Raw genomic sequence first — 21,441 nt, 5'->3', positions numbered from 1 at the left:
AACTGGCTTGATGGAAGCAAGCTTATGGAACGAGCTCATGCCCCTGGCAAGGCCTGCCCTGCAGGTGCTAATCCTGGCGGCATTGTCATACCTGACTCAGATACCAGCGGTACATGGGAGAGTCTGCTCCTGGCCCTTGTTAGGGGCCTCCGAGGGTAGTCTTCACGAGACTGCACGTCACAGCTCTCAGGCTGGGAGCTCCCCCTCCTGTCCTCACCTGTAGCCCCAGAGCCACTCCCATTAGTCCTCTCATCATGTGCTGGGCCTGAAGACCCCCCTTGTGGCAGAGTCCTAAAGGAAAAGGCGGATCTCGTACCATCCGGGCCATTCACAACACAGGCTCGGCTGGTTGAAGGACGTTCCTCATCAGAACACCTGCTAGTTCTCCTTTGGGATTCCTGGGGCCTGTGACAGCAGCATCTGGGGCAGACAGAACTCTCTGCATCACCCTCCTCCATGGCCTCAGAGTCCTCTGACCCACCGGGGGAGCAGACACACTGCCTGGACACATCCGCTTCTGAAGGGCTAGGCTCGGAAGAGCCGCCGCTGTTCACCGTCCTTACAAAGTCGGGGCTCTGAGAAGCAGTGCTGTGTGAGCTGGAGGTTCCCGCTGTGCTGGCGGTGGCGCTGCTGCAGCTGGGGTAAACATCCTTGTTTTTTTTCTTTTCGGGAATATCCCTAGCTGCTTTCATATCGGCTTTGATCTGCTCACTGGTGACCTGACAGCCTTTCTCACAGCTGCTTTCCTCGAGGGGAAACTGCTTCGATTGGCCCATCTGATGGGAGTTGTACCTCTTTCGAAGTGGAGTCTTGCCTTTTCCACTTACTGCTTACAGAAAAAGAAGAATGGCCCGAGGAAAAGAAAAGATTTCAGTACAAATTCTGGACAAAAGGCAAGAGTAAATTTGGAACAGGAAACAATGTACACTAATTTTCCTCAAGTACAATGCTGACCACATCACTCGGCTGCTCACAAATTCTCTATGGTCTCTAGTGCCCACCTGGTTTATTCTCCGCTCAGCCTCCACGGCCCACCAGGACCTCGTTCCAAGCTGGCTGTCTGTTATCCGCCCCTCTACGTGCGGACTACATGCTAGCCCAAACTTTTCTTTGAACATACCCCTGCCGTGCTACCTCCGGGCCTTTGTTCTCACCCATTCTTCAGCCTTGCGCCTCTGTTCAATCTCCCGGGCACCCCCACCCCGACGCCCCTGGAGGCTATGCCCTGCATATTACCATCTACACTGCTGGCCTGACTCTTCCATCAGGATAGAGGTTCCCTAGGAGAGAGGGATCGTGATGTATTTATCTCTGCATCCCTCACCGCACCTACCAGTACCTGGGGCACAGTAAGGCTCAATGAATATACAAAGGAATACTTAAATAAGATTTTCTCTGGCTGACAGAAATAGGTTCTAAATTCAGAAACTGTACATCCTAGGAAACATTAGGTTAGTCAGCTGGTTACACTTCTTTTCCTAAATTTTAGTTTCCATAAATGCTCCTTTCGACCCCAGTGTGAAAATACCCGAATTTCTTGAAAGGAATAAAATAAGAATGGAGTAATCAGTCATTGGTTAGTAAATGATTCCAAGTCTAAAGAACTAAGCTTTCCACACCCAAAAGTGGTTATATATTTCAGGGCCCGTGTTAAATGTACACCGAACGTTCAAACATATTAAGAAGTGGGGTACCCAAGGGAAATTAGTGGACAAATTTTAAAAACCTCATCCTTTGCTCAGAGTGACATGCCCGTAGTTCTGAGAAACAGAAGGGAAGGAAAAACAAGGAAGAAGAATGAACCGAAGGTTAAGAGAATTAAAGTTTCTTGGTGAGACAAATGGTAGAGGCTGCTGACTAGATGTAAGAGGAGGCAGGGATCCTAAGACAAACTGCAGGACTCCCTCAAGCACCAAACTAGCCACCAACACTGACTAAGCGCAACTGGACAGAGTATTAGCTGGCGGAGTGGTTGTTTTCTCACTGCTCTGGACACCTCAGGAGTCATCCCCCACGTGAAGCCCAGGCTTCTCACTAATCCCTGATACCCTGACGCCACAAGGTCCTAAAGCCCCCACTGTGGAAGTCACAGTCCTCACATCTTCCCTTCCCTGAACCCTGATTCCACAATTCCACAATATTTTGTTGTGCTACACTTGTCCTCGAGAGCGCCACCCAGACTGCCCTCTCCCTTGGGCTACTGTCCTTCTCACCTCCTGTCACATTCCATAAGGAGTGTTAACTGCACCACAGGTCGTGGCAGGGACACATTATATAAAGGTCAAGTGTGTCTGTCAGTTCTCATGCTGGCTCCCACTAACCGGTCCCAGCAAGACATTCCTTCTCACCTGACAGTTCCCTGGACTGCACTGACTCTCCAGACTTTTCTTCACGTTCGGAGTAACGCCGAGCACCATTCTTAGGAATCCAGACTTCTTGGAGTTCTAGACTGTCCTCCTCATCATCACTCTCTGAATCATGAACAGTAATTGGGGTTGGTTTTACTACACGCTGAAGACCACTGGGTCCTAAAACAAAAAGCACAGGCCTAACAGTTACTTCTTGCCAAAAAAGGCTCTCACTTTAAGTACTGTTTACAGGGATCTGGGCTCACAGGGATGCTTTGGCTCTATGTAGCCTCTCTTAGCACTCATGTTAATGGAATATACACGTTTCTAAAGGCAGATCAAAAGAGAAGATCGTATGGCATCCCCCTTGAGGACATTCACTATTTGAAAAGGACACATAAATCCTAAAAATAACCAAGTAAGTCATAATAAACATTTAAAAAGTCACCTAGTTTCCCAATTTTGCAAATGTATGAATAAAGACAAAGCAAGGGAAGATGAACCTTAGACACCTATAGACTGGCGAACTCTACATTCTTTGATTGAATATAGGCTTTCTCATTAGAAGTAGCAAGATATGGTCTTGAAAGGCTAGATGCATGTTACAGTTTGGTTGAGTACTTTTATGTATATAAAAAGTATCTTCTCTGCTTGGCAGTACAGCTTGTAAAAGTTTAGTCTTATGACCCAAATCTCTCTGACAAATGACTGAAGTTCACTCCACCGATAAAGTGTAAGCTCCAAGGAACCTTGCCTGTCTTGTTCCTGTCACATTGTACAATGCCTGGCACAGAGTAACACTCAATAAATATTTGTTGAATAAGTGACTGCATCTGTAAGACACTTAAAACAAGGATAGTTAAAGATATTTTCAATTCAAAGACAAATTAGCATTCCAACAGACCAGGAGTAAGAAAACTTGGGTTCTAATCTCAGTGCTGTCCCTTTAAGACTGGCTGAGTGATCTGAAGCAAAATTATTCAAACTCATTCTGAAAGACTATGAGTTTCCCCATATGTAAAACACAGGGTTGTTCTGGGTAATCTTTAAGGGCCTTATGACTCCATGGAGCCTGTGTAACACACCCAGGGGCAAAGAGAGACAAGATCTTGGTCTGTTAACTAACCAGGTCGACCTCTCCACCCCTGCTCCTCCCCATCACAATGAAGGAAGAGGACAAGCAAACTATTCAGTCAGGTCATTTATTTTCTCCATCAATAATCTGAGTGCTTTCTTTCTACACACCCACACACACACAAAAACACGCATGTGTGAGCACCAATATAGAAAGAGAAGCTGCTGCCACAGTTATAAAAAATCACAAACCTTAACAAAATATATAGATGTGTGTAGCAAGGAGAGTATCAGTATAAGACGGTGCCAATGATAAATAGCATATAACACATCACCAGCCATAATGTTCAAAAATAATCACGTAGTGCTTCACTTTCTTCATTAGAGTCAGGCCCAAGTTTTGATAACCACAAATGTGGAAGTCACATGATTACCTGCTTGTTCCTCGTCAACATCCACAGGGATAACCGCCTGACTGCGAGCTACCGTCTCCTGTCCACTCGCGGCCACCACCTCTCCGTCTTCTGGCACCATGTCTTCCATCTCATTCAATGCTTCAACAAAAATAAACACAGTCAAAGTGAAACCAAAAGAAGTCTAAAAAAAAAAAAAAACCAAACCCAATGGCAGGCAAATCTGTGGCAGCCCCGAGATTATTGGGTCCGCACTGGAAGAACAGCCTATGACAGGGCTTCATCACACAGATGAGAACAAGCAGTGCCCAGCCCAGCCGTTCTATGGGAGAGGAAATCATGACAGGAAAGCAGCATTTGGTGGAGCCAGTCCATCACCGAAAGAGGAAAGCAGGGAGAGCGGCACACAGTGGAGAGAAGAAAAGCACCACATTCACTCCTGAAGATGTCACCAGGAATGGCACTAGGAGGCAACTGTGCCTCCCTATAAGCGATCTGCCAGACAGTAGTGAGGGCCAGCTACTGGAAGACCTCACGATCATTTTACAAGCGATTAGTCTTGTATTATCTCCCAGCTACGCCAGGATGCACTGGGCAGGCAAGCTCAAACTGTACACTTCCTCCCCTACTCTCTGAAGGATCTGGTATCATTTTCAGCTAACCCAAGCCAAGGATTATGAACAAATACACTAGCGCATTGTTAACATTTTACTATCACTCAAATGTTCTACATCAAAGAATTCATGATAGTTATTAGTGCCTGTCAGTGAATGGGAATGTGTGATTTTACTTCTATCTTTCTAGAAGATGAGCACAGTGAACAATTTCAGACCGATGAGCTTCAATTAGCTTACTCTATCTTCTTAAGATAAAATGCTCACTTTTCCAAGAGGACCCTAAGGGAAATAATTCCTGGCTTTGCCAGTTTTTTACAATATTAAATTCAAGTCCCTCAAATCAGCATTCAAGGCAGTCAATCCAGTACCCTCTTCAACCTAAGCTTGTGCGCCTGATCTCAGTTTGAGTCTCGCCATAACCATACTATCTTTCCATCTGCAGCTCGGCCATGAGCCCAACGGCCCCAGAGACTGCATCTAGCCTGTTCATCACCGTATCCTCAATGCTTAGGACTGCTCAAGGGCTACACCTGGGAAGTCAACCAATCATTTGGATGACAAGAAAAGAGAAAACAAGATTCTGTTCCTAAAAGAACTAAAGAATCTACTTAAGTAGACAAAATAAATTCAGTTAACAAATAAATGAGACAAATCAGGATGACAACAGAACGATACCATTCAGATAAATGTCTCTGGGATATACAACAGTAGAACTGGAAATTTCGTGGGGACAAAGGGATTTGGCCTTTAATATACACCAAACCACATTTCCCCTTACATTCAGTCTCCCATCTCAAATTCTTGCCCCACTCCAGACCTCAATTTTCTACATTTCTTTTAGTGCCCAAAGAAGGTCTGACGTTGCCTACAAATCTTCCATGATAAAAGCCAATCGATTTTCTTCTTTCATTCAATTCTTATGAACAATCATGAAGAGCAGCAATTATCATGTACATACTCCAAGCCTGGCTATAGGCTACATGCTTTTATATACATTACCTTATTTATTTCTTATGGCAAACTCACAAGGACATTATTACTAGCCTCATTTATGCAGCTGAGGGAAGTAATTTGTGAGGATGTGAACCAAAGTCTGTTTCCTGAGTCTGCTACAGTACAGGGACAATGAGTAGATGGGACATTTATAATCCCTGCTCTCAAAGAGAATGCGCATGTTCTAACAGAGATGTTGGATACGTAGAATTAGGTCAGAAGAGACTTGCTAAGTGCTTCAACAGTCCAAGTGCAAGGGGAATATAGATGAAAAAGGAGCAACTAGTTTGTTGGGCAGGGAAGTTCTCACAGATAGGAGGTAACATTTCCCAAACACTGGGAAGCATGCTACGCTTTCCAGAAGAGTAAGTATTCCAGTGATAGAAAGAACAAGTGTTTGTACTGAAATGAGGGTGTAAAAGAAATTAAGGCTAAAAAGGCAGCCTGGGCCACAGGCTGTGAAAAGCTTAGAAAGTCCTGCTAAAAAGCTCAGAATTATTTCTCATATGCAGAGGCAGACCATTAGAATGGAAGTACATTCATATGCCTATGAGGATAGGGTTTTCCAAAGCTGCTGAGCAAGAGCTTTTTAGGTTGCAGGGTAACCTGCAGAAGTATTTCATATAATATCCAAAAGATACTTTATATTTAACCCCTCTCACTGAATTCATTCCTTTGAATATTTATTAAGCAGCTACTCCAATGTGTCACTGTTCCTAGGTGCAGAGAAAAAGTGGTGAAATCCCAAGAAGACACAGCAGTTAGTGTGATAGAGGGGCGAGCCTGGCACACAGGAAGCGTGGTGTGTGAGGTGGGAACAGGCCAGATCATGTAGGGTTTTATGGCCCCAATCAAGAAACTGAACTTTTTTCCCTAAGGCAGTAGGAAGCTACTGGAGTCTGAAGTAAGGGAGCAACATCATCGGGTGTATGTTTTAACAACACTGCTCTGGGTGCTCTAAGACCTAATTTTAGTTGATCAAGAGAGAAAGTAGAGTGCAATCTGAAATGTATTAAAGCATTCAGATAAATTTTTTTTATCTGGTCACCCTACTTTTTATCTGGTCACCCTGCTTTCTTAGATAAAAAAAAATGTGGTACAATGGTGGTACAATAGGCAAGGAGAATGTAGACTGAATGGCAAGATGCTTTGAAGACTGTCAAAAAAATTCTTGCTAAAGGACTCGATGCCATGGAGAATAGACAGGTGGGTCGTAAAGAAAAAAAGAGAGAGTATCTTGATTTTTAAATGAGATGGCAATACCCTCGGACCAGGGAAAGTGCAAATGATTCTTGGTTTAGATTTTTTTGTTTCAGAATATTATATCATTAGGGCAGTAAAGTTTTTTCAGAGTGATTTTAACTTACAGAAATTATGTACCCTATCTTTTAATCAAATATCAATGTTTACCAAATGTTTTGCTCAGTTTAAATGTTATTTCAGTTGTAAAAAAAAATCCTGTTATAATATGTAAGCATAAATCTTAATGGATCTGAGCAGTTTTTTACAAAGATATTAGCTGGTCTCTTCTATAGAAGCCTGATTAGAAATTCAAAACCTCTACTAAATGTTACAAAATAAAGGAGAAATCACTGTCTTTTAAGAAATGATTTAAATGCAATAATTTCTAATATTAAAAATGTTATTTAGTGGTTGACAATTATCTGCCCAAAATATAAAACAGAATGCATTTACTGTCATTTTTTTTTCACACTGTAGTTCACCCTCAGACTTCACTTCTAAAGATTTTCAGTATATCAATGGTTCTCAAACTGGGCTCCAGACCAACAGTATTAACATCACTTGGGAACTTATTAGAAATGAAAATTATGTGGCTCCACCCAGACCTATTAACTCAGACCCTCTGAGCGCTAAGCCCAACAACCTGTGTTTTGACAAGTCTTCCAGGTACTTCTGAGGCACTCAAGTTTGAGAATCACTGCCAAAAATAAAAGCTGCAGAGCAATTCACCTAGGTTAATTTATCTTAATGCAGGGCAGAGGGCAGTGGTGAGGAAAGGGAGAGGGGGCACACCATTTTTAAAAGTAGTAAGTACCCAGAATTTATGTGTTAAATCAAGATAGAAACTTAGCAAAATTACGTAGAGGCAAAACTATGCTTTATGGTTACAATTAACTCAAAAGTAATTATAATAAAATAATTTGGCAAAATGCTTTAGCAATTACAAAAGCATGATTTTGACACATGTAATTTTATGTTAGGCAAATGTGAATTGTTAGAAAATATGAGTATCTATTCCTCAGTTTTAGAGTGCTGTAAAATGCAGGTAATGAACTTAAATTCTCAATTAACATAACTGGCCCATAATAAAGCATTCTAAATCTTAAGAATTTTGGAAGTGCAAATCTAAGAATGATAATCTTTAGCAAATTATAATATTCTGATAAATCACTATTCTATAAAGCAATAAAGTCTTATTTCCAAAATCATGTATTACCTTAATGATAATGTTTGCTGAAAAACACCCATGACTTATTATAGCAGTTTATAAACAAAGCCACTTAACTTGTACGAATTAAATTTTAATTTTAAAATTACATGATGCTCTTCTTTTAAATTCTGCTAATTCATGCAAGCTGATGAAGTTAAATATAACAGGACAAGAAAGAGTGGGGGGGGTGCTCTGCTTCATTCTGGGGTTGTTCCAAGACCACACAGAGGCCCATGCACGAAGTTTTAAAATTCTAAATTAAGGAAAGTCAACATATCAACACGACTTTCAAACTAAAATAATTTTTAAATTATCAAGATCATACCTGAAGAGTGGAAGCATCAAATGTTAATCATTTCAACAAACACCAGGTCCCACTGATTGCTTTTAGTTTGAATCTCTGTACCACTATTTAACGAAACTTTTTTTGCTTCTCTTTCATATTTGTTCTTTCCACCCCTGGTTTTGATCAAAAGTCACACAGCCTTTCTCCAGTTCCTATTTTTTTATTTAGAAGAACTGACCTGATATGTAATGTAATAACACAAATAAATACACTGTCAACTCAGGGAGATCTGTGGAACCAATGTTTTAGGATAACCTGCAGTTCCCTATAGTACTGTCATCATCAGTGGTGTTCTGAGCCTTCCTCTGGTTGAAGGTGTTTAATTCTTCAAACCTGGCATTGATGTAGCTCCTTTGCTTCTGAGCCTTTAACAGCATTTGAAGATAGTACTTGACAATATATACCTCAAAATGTGGTCTGTATGCAAGTCTCTATCTCCTGAAATCTTAGTTTACAATTTAGTAGATTTAAGTTCCACTGTTCTCTTCTGTAAATCAAATATAGCGTTCTTGTACACACTTTGGTCTCTGCTGCACCAGTATGTGACTTCACAATGGAGGCATTCTCCATTCTGTACGGAGAAGCCTATGGCCATCTAACTTCCAGTGGAGACTATCAGCTGTCCAGTACATCCACTCCAACCACAACTGGGTTCCTAGGTTTTGCATAGGTCTGTGCTGAAGCTGCTCTAACAGTTTTCCGTGGACGGTCTGTGTCTTCTGAAGTCCAGGTCCCTATGGCATCACCGATGAGTATGATGGCACTAAGGGCGAATAAAGCGGACACCATCTGACCTCCTCTTCCTCCTCCAGTCCTAGCACCTGCTGGCTCTGCACTTCTGTCTTTGTATTTTGGAGGGCGGATGTCAGGGGAAAGAATTAACCGTAAGTTTCAAATGCCTAAAAGTACTCATGTGGAAATAAAAAGTATAAAGTTGTATATAACCATGTTTACTTCAAAAAGTCAGAAGATCAAAGGTAGAAACAAAGGTTTGGAATTCATCGGCGTATTCCATGATCGGAATTCATCGGAATATTCCATATTCCAATGATAACAAAGCTAGGAGACTGAAGGAACTTCTGTAGAGAAAACGTATAGAAAAAAACTGGGAGATCAAGGACCAAAGTAGAACAGTGGGGATACTGAAAGCAAAGGAATCTGAGCAGGCATGCCCGGTGAGACACAAGAAAAACAGTTTTGGAGATTCCAAGAGAAGAATTTTTCAGGAAGGTAGAAGTGGGCAACAATGACAAATGCTGCTCAGAGGTCAAATATGACAAAAGTGGAGAAATGACCACTAGCATTCTCAGGAGAGTCACTGGTGACTTTGCCAAGAGCCAAGATGGAGAGTTCTACAGAGAACACGTGAGGTGAAGACAACGCCTACAGATAATTCTTAGAGGTCAGGCCCTATAATATACTCAGAGCAATCCTAAAGGAATGTATGCTCTGTACACCCTATGCTTTCATGATGAAAGCAGGGACATAATATCAGGGCACCCCATTTCTCAGTAATCACTGTGTCCAAGAGAATGAGTAAAGGGGCAATGAAAACAAGATAGCTTGAAGAGATTCCTTTTCTAGTTCTTAAGGGCCAACTGGGAAACTGGAAAACTTGGTAAGAAAACAACTTCCCTTCATACTCACTCCCCAAGAGAGGGCCATACAAGCCCCAAGCGCACATGGGCTGGATACAGCAGGTGTTCCGTCAATACTGAAGAATGCACTGGTAATTACATAAGTGAAATTCAATAGGTCTTTACTGGGTCATGTACTTATTTGGTGGATGTTTGTGAAGACTTAATGATGAAAGGTGTCCAATGTCTAGCACATGACTGCTATTCATTTTTTTCAGTTCTAGAACATCCAAAAATGGTCCCCCAATGAAGTTCTATCTACCAATCTACTGGTCAGGAAGATATAAAGAGATGTTCCTTCACCCAAATCCTGAAAGTTAAATCAGAGGCCAGGCCTCTAAGGCTCACTGTACCCACTGTACACCATTACAGAGTCTAGGGACAAGAGGCATCACAAAGATAGCTTTGAAACAAGCCAGCAGATAGGCACATTTCATCCCCACCCCCCCCATTTGCCTTGTCAACCAGGTCCCCCATATGTAAAGTGACAAACTGCGATACGGGGAGAAGGAAACAGAACAGGGTCAGAGAAATACAATCCAAAGTAAAAATCACTTCTGTGTGGAGCTCACAAAAGATCTGGGTTACCGTCGGCTGCAAACTGCTGCTCTCCTGGCTGCAGGTCTTGCCGGAAGTCGTTCTCCTCATCAGAGTCATCTGGGTGATGGTGATTGTTGTCATGGATGTTGGCATTATTCTGGGCATTGTTATCATTGTCATTGTTGGAGTTCTGGTTGCTAACAAGGGCCGAGGAAACCCCAATTCCCGTGCCTGCACTCAGGCCGACTCGAGCGCAGCCCTAAGGCGAGAAGAAAGCACATGCGTATTCACTCTGGTTAGTATAGAACACTTCATTTTTCATATTCCTCCGATTCACCTTGATCTAAGAATATTTACAAAGCACTACTTTCACATATGCATCAAGCACCTCATTAGAGGTTCATAAGACTTCAAGCAAGATGCAGTGCTATTGGTCTGGATTTACAGATGATGAAATGCAGTGGAAAGAGATCTGGGTAAGAGACCGGTAGGTGCTAGAGCTGGGACTTGAAACCCAATATCTGACCTCTAATCCTCAGCCTTCCCCGCTATACTGTACTGCTTGCACAGTGGGAATGTAACCATTAAGAACTGAAGGAGAGAGAAGATAATTAGCTGAAGCATTGTTTTTATTACAATGACAGCGAAAGTCTTATTAGTTAAGCAGTTTTATTATTTTTTTTAAAGATTTTATTTATTTATTTGACAGAGAGAGAGAGATCACAAGTAGGCAGAAAGGCAGCCAGAGAGAGAGGGGGAAGCAGGCTCCCCACTGAGCAGAGAGCCCTATGCAGGGCTCGATCCCAGGCCCCTGAGATCATGACCTGAGCCGAAGGCAGATGTTTAACCCACTGAGCCACCCAGGCGCCCTGGTTAAGCAGTTTTTTAAAATAACATTTCGTACAACTAGACAATCTCGGGTTTTCCAGGATTTTCATCTGCACAGAAGAGAGAAGAGCAAAGTAAAATGTGTCCAAAATGAATCCCTAATACATATTTACATCTGAGGTTCTTAATTAGAGAATTAATCTCCCAACTAATTACTCTGTGTAATAAATTTTGACCTAGCTCAAATTTCCACCTTTGCTCATATCTCACCTTCAGCTTACGGAACTGACAGAGATAGCTTTCCACTTCCTTTTTCCTTTCCCTTCTCTGGAGACCCCTTACCAGAGCAAATGGTAAATTTGCACCATGCAAATTATAACCTGTATGCCTTCATTGGAGGATAGCAGTAAAAAGTCCAATTGTAACAATGTAAGGGCATATTATTAGGAAAAAATCACTGAGGTTTTGTTTTCCTCCTTGAGTATTAAAATAAACAATTCCCTCAAATGTGACTTACTTTGGGTGGTTCACGAAACATCTGGTCCAGTGAAATAAACTCGAGGCTGGGCAACAATTCAATAAACTGGCCAAAGGAGTCCAGCTTCAAAGCATGGCACCGCACTAAGTTGATATCGACCAATCGTGTCCATCTTGAGTGGTCTGTTGGGAGAAATGACATGGCCAGAGAGTTTAACTAATACTTTCTCCATTACAGATGAATTCTGCTTTAGGTCACAAAGATTTCCAAAACCTTTTCCTTTAAATCACTTTGATTTTATCTCATGATCTCAAAAACTTGATGACTAAATTATGATGTCTTCTTACCTAATTTCATTGTGGAAACTACATGGCTTGGGAATTATTAACTTGAAACCAAGTGAACCTTGATCTAAATGTGATCCATTCAACAACCTACATGCCTATTCAACAATAGGACACTAAAGAAATGTTGGTGCATCCATTTAATAGAACATTATGCAGCTGTTAAAAAGAATGAAGGAAAATTGAGTATGCTTGCTATGGAAAACTCTCCCAAATACTCGTAGTGTAAAAACCAAGCTTACAGGAGAGGGTATACCTGAAAAGGTCCTTTGGATATATAAATCATTTTTAAATGCTACACATGTATAGGTTGCAATATGCACAAAATAATCTGTCCAGAGAATATACAAGAAACTGTTGATGGTGGTTACCTTTGAGAAGAGGAGACTTTTCATTTTGTACCTTTCTGCACTGTTTGGTATTGTTTACCAAGTGCATGTATTACTTTTAGTTTTTAAGTGTTAACAGGAGTTCTGAGTGATGGGATTATAGGCCATTTTTTGTTTTCTTCTTTATACACTTCTGTATTTAAGAAAACAAACAAACCAAAAATCCAATAAATGTTATTTTTTAAAAGTGATCTATGCCTGCTACCACCTAAAGTTTGTATTTCCCAATAACTTCTTGGTGCAGCTGGACTAGGGACAGAATTTCCACTTCCAGTAGGGGAGACATGGCCATTCTAATGAGTAATCTCAAGAGATGCTCCAGAGCCTGAGAAGAGGCTGGAGATGGGCTCTATAAGGAGCTACAGAAGCCGAAAGAGGCAACTCAGACAGGAAAGGAGGCTGTTGTGCAGAGGTCAGTGAGGGGGCTTGACTTGGTAAAGGGGATGTCACAATGAAAATTCTCTAGCTCGGAATTTAAAGGTTTGTGAATTTAGGTATTTAAGAAGGGCCCTGAAAGAAACAAATAACAGCACTCTCTAGGGGAGGAAAAAGAACTCCCCATATAAGGAAACGTATCAAGTACAAAAGTCACACTCTATATATAAGGGGTCAGGTGGCGGGGGAGAGCTGAAAAAGCTTAAAACTTTAAGGCAAATGAAAATTTCACAAGTTAATGCTAAATATGTCACCTAACTAAAGTTTTGTTTTTTTTTAAATACATACCCACTTTGTCCTTTCAGATAATGTGCTATTTGAAGGTACTTCAGAGAAAACAAATGTAATATCCCAGGCAACAATTCCTAACCTTAATTTTATGTGCCTGGCTCAAAGAAGTATATATAAAAAAAAATCAGGGCAGTTGACTCCATAACCCAGACAATTTCTAGGCAGAGAACTTCAGGAGTTCAAAAAGGCACTGACAGAATACTTCCAACTTGGTTATCAAAGGTTCCCAGCACTTGTATGACCAATCTTATAAAATATCTACATTTTACGTTAGGAATACAATTCATACCACACACAAAAAACAAAAATATATATTATTTTGATAGCAGGCAGACATAGCCATAGTTAAGCCTATAGTACCTGAGATCCAATTGTATGGGTTATGAAGATGGGGGCAATTATAAATTGCCAGGTATTTGATACAGGAAAAAACTTCATTGACTGCCTTCATCCCTATATCGGTGATGATACCAGGATTTTCTACCACATCAGCCAAGCCATACTTTACCAGATCTGCATTCGCCATTCTACCTAAAGAGAAATCAATTAAAAAAAAAAGATTCTTAAATGTCATGGAATGTTGCTGATTATTTTAACATCCAGTATATTACTCTCTATGATCGTTGTGTGTCATCGATCCATCATCAGGTTCAAGTCTGAATACAATTTTAGGTGCAAATGCCACTTATCTTGCAAAATAAAAACATATTAAAAGTCAAGGGAGAGCTAACAGAAACATTTTCAATTCTCTAGAAAAGGGAAAAAAAAGCAAAAATTCTTAAAGTAAAACTGAGGGATATATTGCATTGGTTCACACTTACAGTGAAGTTTTAGCTTTAGCTTTTAAAAAGAAAAATAAGATCTTAAATATGTAATTCTCTTTTACGGTATCGGGATCATGTTTTTGGAGTTAGGTATGCCCAGGCATAGAAAAGAGTAAACTGGTAATTCAGGGTCATTCTTAGAACACATGGTATTGGTTAGTAAAGATGTGACCATCCCCAGAAAATGGAATTCTAACTCAAATACACCCACCCCCTCTGCCAATGAGCTTTAGTGCCCCCCATCGTGTAGACACGCATGGGGATGGGGGTGGGGGATGGGTATCAGTAAAAGACAATCCTCGTCCTAAACTGTGGTGGCACTGGAAATCAACCTCATTCCTTGCCTCCTGTCCTCATTTTCCCCCGGTTCCTGTCCTTACTCTCCAGGATGGTCTGCTTAACTACAAGCAACCTGAAGGAAAAGGGACTGTGTCTAGTTAGGTGACCGTCACATTTTCAATGACCAGCAGGGTGCTGGGGAGACAGGAACTTAATAAACATCTCTCACAGTTCTTACTACCACCTGCCACCAAGTACAAGAAAACACTGTTGCTCTGGTGAAGATGCCCCACACACATTACAGGGATTTAAAACAACTATTAACTCCAAACTCTTCCTATTTTACTCTCCACATAGTTTCAGTCTCTCACCTACAGTCCCCATTTTTTATATTTATTGTCCATTTTCTGCAGATTTACCTTAATCCGTCCTTTACAATTCAGCTGAGCCATTTTCTTTAGCCTGCTGAAAAACATTTTTCTTGCCCTTTGGACTTGAAATTTTTCTAAGGATTGGGTAAATCTTGAACTGACCCTGTTTCTTGTCTGCATAAATGTTGTAACCTGACATAACATATCCATCATACATTGATTCCTTTTGAGACCACCACCTTCTTCCAGCTCTTGGGTTCTCCTTGATCGTCATGTTCCCTCAAGAACTCTGATGACATCACCTAGAACACATTTCTGTTTCTTTTTCTTTAGCCCACAGATCAGCCTAAAGTAAAAGAGTAAAAGCTACCATTTACTAAATGCTTTCTAAGGGTCAGAGATTGTATGATAACAGTGGTTTTATTACTGAGACGCCAAACCACCCACGGAAAAAATGGCAAGTGGTCTTATCTCTACTTAACAAATGGGAAACCATGGACTTAAGAAGTAACTTGCCCAAGGTCCCATCATTTGTTAGAGGCAGGTCTCAATTCCATCTCTCCCCCGTCTCCAAAGCCCCAGCACTAAAAACAACACTGCTCTGGCTTTTAACGAGTTTTACATCCCTATCACCTTCAAATAAAACTCTGCTACCATAAATCTATGAAAGGAAAAACCCCCTGTAAGTATTCATCTTTGGAACACTTTTCTTCTACGACCTTAACACACAGCATCTGCTTTTCAGCACATCCATTTCCCCAATATGGCCCTATCATTTTTCCCATAAATGTACGGGGCACAAGGGTGATGTTTCTATTGGTATTTGGCCAAGTCTTTGTAACAAAACAGAGATCCAAGTTCTACTAGAGGTGATGCTACCCCTACCCTCAGGAGAGGCACTTCAAAATCTAAATTACTGCGAAGAGTGAGATTAAGTGACAAAGTATGAGCAGTGACCACGCGTTCCTCCCTGGATGCTGCTAGAGGCACCTGGCGCCTACAGTGATAGATAATCCTGGGCTGTCTTTGGAGGGTCGAAGGCAAATATGTATCTGGAGAAATGGATGAACTGCAGCAAATATGAAAACAAGAAATGTTTATGAAAAGGTCAAGACAGAGATTTCAATATGAAAGACACTATGAAACATGCTGAAAAGCGTAACGTAGCAGTAGTCAAAAGATAAAGTGCTTTTCTATGGAATGTGTCTTTCAGGGAAAGAGACACAATTGGGAAATAGCTGGTTATAAAGATAACCCTCAAAAGAAAATCTTTCAGTGGGCCTAAATGTGGCCATCTTGAAAATACAAAATTTGTGAAGTTTTGAGCTTTGGGGAAGAGGAAAAAATAAAATTACAGAAAGCTAAAAATTTTGCTGGGTTACACAGAAGGTACTGTAGAAACAGAACAGAGAATGTAAGCAACCTCATTCAAAACCAGAAAAGCCTGGTATCAAATACATTAATTTTACATGAAATGACTATACTAGGTTAGCATTTTAAAGCTATGTTGGTGAAAAGCCAATCTTTTTCAAAGTTATACAATGAAAAATAATTCCCAATAAACTGGCAAAAAGATAATGATTTGATTTCTTAATCCTTCACATGTAGTAATGAGCACTGCAACAAAGAAAAAGCAAACAAAACAACAGAGATGTCTACTAAAAATGAAAAAGGACAACAGTCACTTGTTTGACCTAGACTGTCCTGACCAGAGGAATCAAGTTTTGTGTTCTTTTAGGTGCAAACTAGATCCTAAGAAAAAATGCCATCTGCTATGACAGTGAGTTTAAGAAAGACGCGTTAGAAATTACACGGGGAAGAAACAATTCTTGCAAAAACTAAAAACATGCTGACGGTGGAAATGCTCTTGCATGTCTGATTAATGTCATGTAGGAAAAAAGCTTGAATAATGAATTGACATGCATTCAAACCCAAAGGAATGAGTTCCCAATTGTAAATACATTCCAGAAAATGCTGTCAACAAGCCTTCCAACAGCAATCATCATCAAATGAATACTGACCATCATGTGCTCACACTATCTGGGAAATCCAGAACCCCCAGCGGGCTTATTATGGAAATGAAGAGCATGGACAGGGAATGGGACCTCATCTGAGAGGACCATCAAAAGCTTCAAGAAGTGTGGCAGATCAAATTCAACAAATGGAACCAAGGATGACATTCTGTGAAAAAAATGAAGCAGAATGGGAAAGAAACTTGGGCAGTAAAATGAAGACAATATCAAATGTAGGTAAGGATTTTTTTTTTTTTTGCATACTGTTAATCATTATATTTTCTATAATATACTACGTCAGAGGCAATACGGGGGGGAAAGAAATCACTGACACTTCAAGTTTAAATTAAAAGTTCCTTTTTCAAGAAGGCAGAGCCCCTAAGACTTTAAGCGGTCTTATATTCAAGAAAATATCACACATCTCAATTCAAGTTTCAGTTTGTCAAGTAAGTTCCCTACAGCAATTCTAGGGAATAAAATGGTTGATTGAGTCTTACTCTGCAGCAAAAACTCATCTACATATCCCAGATGAAGTGTTTCAAACTGGGGGAACTCCAGCTCTGCCATCTTTAGGGCAGAAAAGACGCCATCTTTGGTTAGGGAAGGCTGGATCCGAACTTCATGTAACCTATAGAAAAGAAAAATATCAGAGTAAAATAAAAAACATCAGAATCAAAGGTTCTTCCTAGCAAAAGGCTCCGAAAGAAATTCACCTTACTGAGATGTCACATGCAAACAACTTTCCTCTCCTCTACTAAAAAACATTAGAGATGTTTCCTGTAAAGGAGCATTTTGTTAAGTGTGGACATGTCTTAGGTGGTACACTGCAGTTACATTAACAGCAAGTTACACAGTAAGAATCGTATATCCTTTCTAATGTTTGCTTAAACCTGATTAAGTCAAAGTCAGAATCTGCATCTGGTGCTGATTATTCAACATCTTTTTTTATGCTGCTGTTAAAAGTGCCATTTTAACAAAGATCATAGTTCCATAACAGGTAAGAATACCTACTTGCTAAAACTTAGAAACAGTTTTATTTATACTCATAACATTCTTTACAAGGAAAGCAAGAGTTTTGGAACTGAAAAGAAACGGTTAACTAGGGGTGCCTGGGTAGCTCAATGGGTGGTTAAAGCCTCTGCCTTCAGCTCGGGTCATGGTCCCAGGGTCCTGGGATCGAGCCCCACATCAGGCTCCCTGTTCAGAAGGAAGTCTGCCTCCCCGTCTCTCTCTGCCTACCTCTCTGCCTGCTTGTGATCTCTGTCAAGTAAATAAATAAAATCTTAAAAAAAAAAAAAAAAAAGAAATGGTTAACTCAATCTTAATGCAATATAAAAGCAGAGGTAGACCTTTGATCTGCAGGACACCATAAACGTGGCATAAACTGATATAAAGGTATTATATTAAAAATATAAAGGTGTTACAAGGTCAGGGTTCTTAAAAAGCAGACTTAAAATACTGATTTCTGAATAGCAAACAGTGTCACCAACTAGCTAAAATAATTCCAAAAATCAGAGAAGGTTGAAAGAATGGTTCCCAAGAGAGCTGCAGACACCAGTGCATCAGTGCTGACTTTTAGTGGACCTCCAGAATGTTGACTGCTTTTCTCTGATGAGACCACACCCCTGCAAGAGCTTGATGGGTGTGGAGGGCAGTTCAGCTGTCATCAGTTGTAAAAGAAGACTACCACTACCAAGTGATGCTCTAATGCTATTTAAACAACTCCTTTATATTTCACATCTAGACAAGGCATAATCAAACTTCCTACACACATTCCCCCAATCTTTACAAAACAGGAAAAAACACTACTCTAAGAAAAAAGACAACACGAAGAAGAAACATACCTACGAGCAGCGGTGATAATGAGGTAACCAAGATCTACTTCAAGAGCATTTTTGCAAGCTCCCAAAACGATAGTATGCAAATTTCTAAAACCACCTAGTTAAGGGAGAAAAGGAACAAAACAGTATTTCCTTCAACCACAGCACTTTTAGTAAAGTATTTATATGCATTTTAGATGACATTTATCTGGTTAAAAGTAAATCTAAACTTGTTTTTCCATTCAAATTAGTAACTCAAAATGAGTTGCAATGACCAGTCATTTCCTAAGAAGAGATGAAAACAGACACTGTCTTCCTGAAGAGGCATTCTGATCGTGTTGGAAGATTACTCCAAATTTTTGAGACTGTTAAAAGAAAGGATTTTCAGGAAGCTAGAAGTTCATAAGGGACCTGTAAAGAAGGGATCCTGACGTTTTCTAGCCCAAGTCTGAGCCTCCAATGTATCACTGGGACAAGACCACCCCTCCTTTAACTTCAGCTGTTTTATGTTTTCGAAACTTGTAAATACAGAGCAAAAACAGTATGCAAATTATTAATGAACACAGCACAGTGAATTTTCACAAGATTGACTTTAAACTTTTATGAAGAGAATCCCACAATATGTACTTTTGTGTCTGGCTTCTTCTGCTGAAATTTCTGTTTAGCAGCTTCACCCAGACCGCTGCAGACAGTGGCAGTTCCTTCACTCATTGCTCTGCAATACTCCGTCGCACAAATACGTCACGTGTGCATCACCACGCTGCTGGTGCTGGGCATTTGGGCTGTTCCATCGGGAGGCTATTATGAACAGTGCTACTATGAACAATTTGGGGCATTGTCTCCTGGTGAAGAGACGTACGCATCTCTACTGGCTTTAAAACCAGAGAGGCAAAAAATAAATAAATAAATGAAACCAGGAAGGCCGCTGTTGCTATGCACGGACACTACCAAACAATATTTCAAGGGAATATATCGATTTATACGCAGCCCCAGCAGTGTATGAAAGCCCTGTAAGTCTCCTTCCTATCAGTCATACTTAGGCATAGTCATTTTAGTGCTTGTGTATCACACTGTGGTTTTATTTTGCATTCCCCTAATGATTAAGGGCATATCTCATTTTTTCATGTCTATGAACCATTTGGTTATCCCCTTTTGTGAAGTCTTTTGTATTCTGGTTGTATCTCTGTTTTTCTTACTGGGTTGTCTGCCTTTTTCTCATTAATTTTAGCAGTACTTCATATACTCTAGACACAAGTCCTTCATTTGATACCTGTATCTCAAATAGATTCTTACACTCTGAAGCTTTGCTTTTCATTCTTAATCATGCCTTTTGATGAACAGAAAAAAAATTTTAATATAGTATAGTTTATCAATTTTTTGTTTATGGTAAGTATTTTTTGGTATCCTGTTTAATAAATCTCTGCCTACCCTAGGTTAAAAAGACATTCTCCTACTTTTTTTTTTTTAAATAAATGTTTTGTTTTTTACATTTGGATCTATGATTCATTTGGAATTAACTTTTGTGTGAGGTATAACTGACTCCTTAATTAAAATATAAGGCAGAGTCATTCTTAAATGCTCATAAGGGGAGAAAAGTCCGTTTTTCTTTCAGGACATTTATACAAACTCTTCACTTTTGGCATCTGTAGTCTTCTCTCTAATGAATGGCTCCACTGTGGTCTTCTTATCCCCTCTCTGACTTTTTCCTGTTAGCTACAGCCATGAACAATAAAAATAAAGCTGTCGACCCTGAGGGAGCCTGCTCCATCCCCTTCACAATTTAATTTAAGTGTACTTCCACCAAACTTGACAGAATGCCTAAAAATGCCATGCTTACTCATATTTTAATAGTATTAATAACATCAACTTATACCAACAGTACTTAATGATACTCTATTTGTATTCTGAATATACAAAGTTAGATTTTTGTTTTCAACTGTTAGTTATCTACCTCGCTAAATTCTGTGGTATCTGTGTTGCAATGAGATGTTTAACGTGGAGCACATTGTTATATATCATTATTTAAAATATAATTAAAGGACCTAGAGAGTAAAATATACTTTCCTTTTAAAAGCCATCATCTGAGATGAAGCTAATAACCAAGTGTAAACATGAAAGCACTGATGTACCTTAAAGTATTAGACAAACGTGAGACATTATCATTACTAATCCCTTAGTTCTTTTGTAGACCTAAAATGTCCAAGTTCAAAACCCATCTCTTTTCACCAACGGACTCTAGAAATCCCTGTTAATATTTCTCAGAAAAATTCCAAATATAACAGCTGTCTGGTTAACTAAGTAATATGGATTAATAAGCCAAAAAACGTGCTTTAACACTCTACTATTTATTTTGAGAAGGCTTAGCACTGCATGAAAAGAAAATGAGTACTAGTCCATGCTCACGGTTACTTACTGTCCATCAAATGCACCAGACAGGGTAATTACTAACAAGCAATTTCTTTTAAAAAGACTCACAAACAAAAGCATAGTAATTTTTAAAACTGATTTGTAAAGTTTTCAGTAACTAAAGAAAAATGAATACCTGATCTCCAACTGTCTTCAACCACGTGTTGGATAAGACCTCCAAGGAAAGGGACTCGAACCATTTCCAAATGTTCCAAGTTTCGGGCAGACGCTAAGCCTGTTACTAAAGGGACATACTTCAAGGAGTTTGTGGGCCCTAGGGGAGTAAAAAATACTTCAATGGAACAATGTAAATTTATTTAAAAGTGAATTTTCAAACCAGCAGCTGAAATAACTTACAAATTCTATGTGCGAAACTGAGAGCCAAGTAGGTAACTCTCTATACTTTTTATCTATTAGAACGTATTAGCCTGATAAAGATGTATTTATTTATTCAGCATAAGGATTTTTTAGTAACGCTGGAGGAATGTTTAGTATTTTTTGTAAATCCCCTGAAGTTTCAATAGCTATGAGTTCAAAATAACTA

General features: G+C 39.9%; 1 protein-coding gene across 8 annotated transcripts in view; it reads right to left on the bottom strand.

Moving 5' to 3' along the window:
• Nucleotides 1-21,441, bottom strand: part of FBXO38 (F-box protein 38) — a 53,766-nt gene that overhangs the window by 12,656 nt on the left and 19,669 nt on the right. For 5 of the 8 annotated variants that reach the window (XM_032851476.1, XM_032851481.1, XM_032851479.1 and 2 more), the window contains 9 exons: nt 21,034-21,171; nt 18,516-18,609; nt 17,169-17,299; nt 13,546-13,716; nt 11,766-11,908; nt 10,469-10,679; nt 3,857-3,976; nt 2,349-2,528; nt 92-826 (listed from right to left, as the gene is read on the bottom strand). In XM_032851476.1, the coding sequence (XP_032707367.1) occupies nt 92-826; nt 2,349-2,528; nt 3,857-3,976; nt 10,469-10,679; nt 11,766-11,908; nt 13,546-13,716; nt 17,169-17,299; nt 18,516-18,609; nt 21,034-21,171 (1,923 nt within the window). The remainder of the gene's footprint in view (nt 1-91; nt 827-2,348; nt 2,529-3,856; nt 3,977-10,468; nt 10,680-11,765; nt 11,909-13,545; nt 13,717-17,168; nt 17,300-18,515; nt 18,610-21,033; nt 21,172-21,441) is intronic. The other 3 variants (XM_032851478.1, XM_032851483.1, XM_032851484.1) reach the window with 3 other exon arrangements.

This window comes from Lontra canadensis, unplaced genomic scaffold (assembly GCF_010015895.1).
Source record: "Lontra canadensis isolate GAN:19392208 unplaced genomic scaffold, GSC_riverotter_1.0 scaffold5, whole genome shotgun sequence".
Lineage (NCBI taxonomy): Eukaryota > Metazoa > Chordata > Mammalia > Carnivora > Mustelidae > Lontra > Lontra canadensis.
Note: the sequence above shows the minus strand (reverse complement) of the source record. Positions and strands in the feature narration are given on the sequence as shown.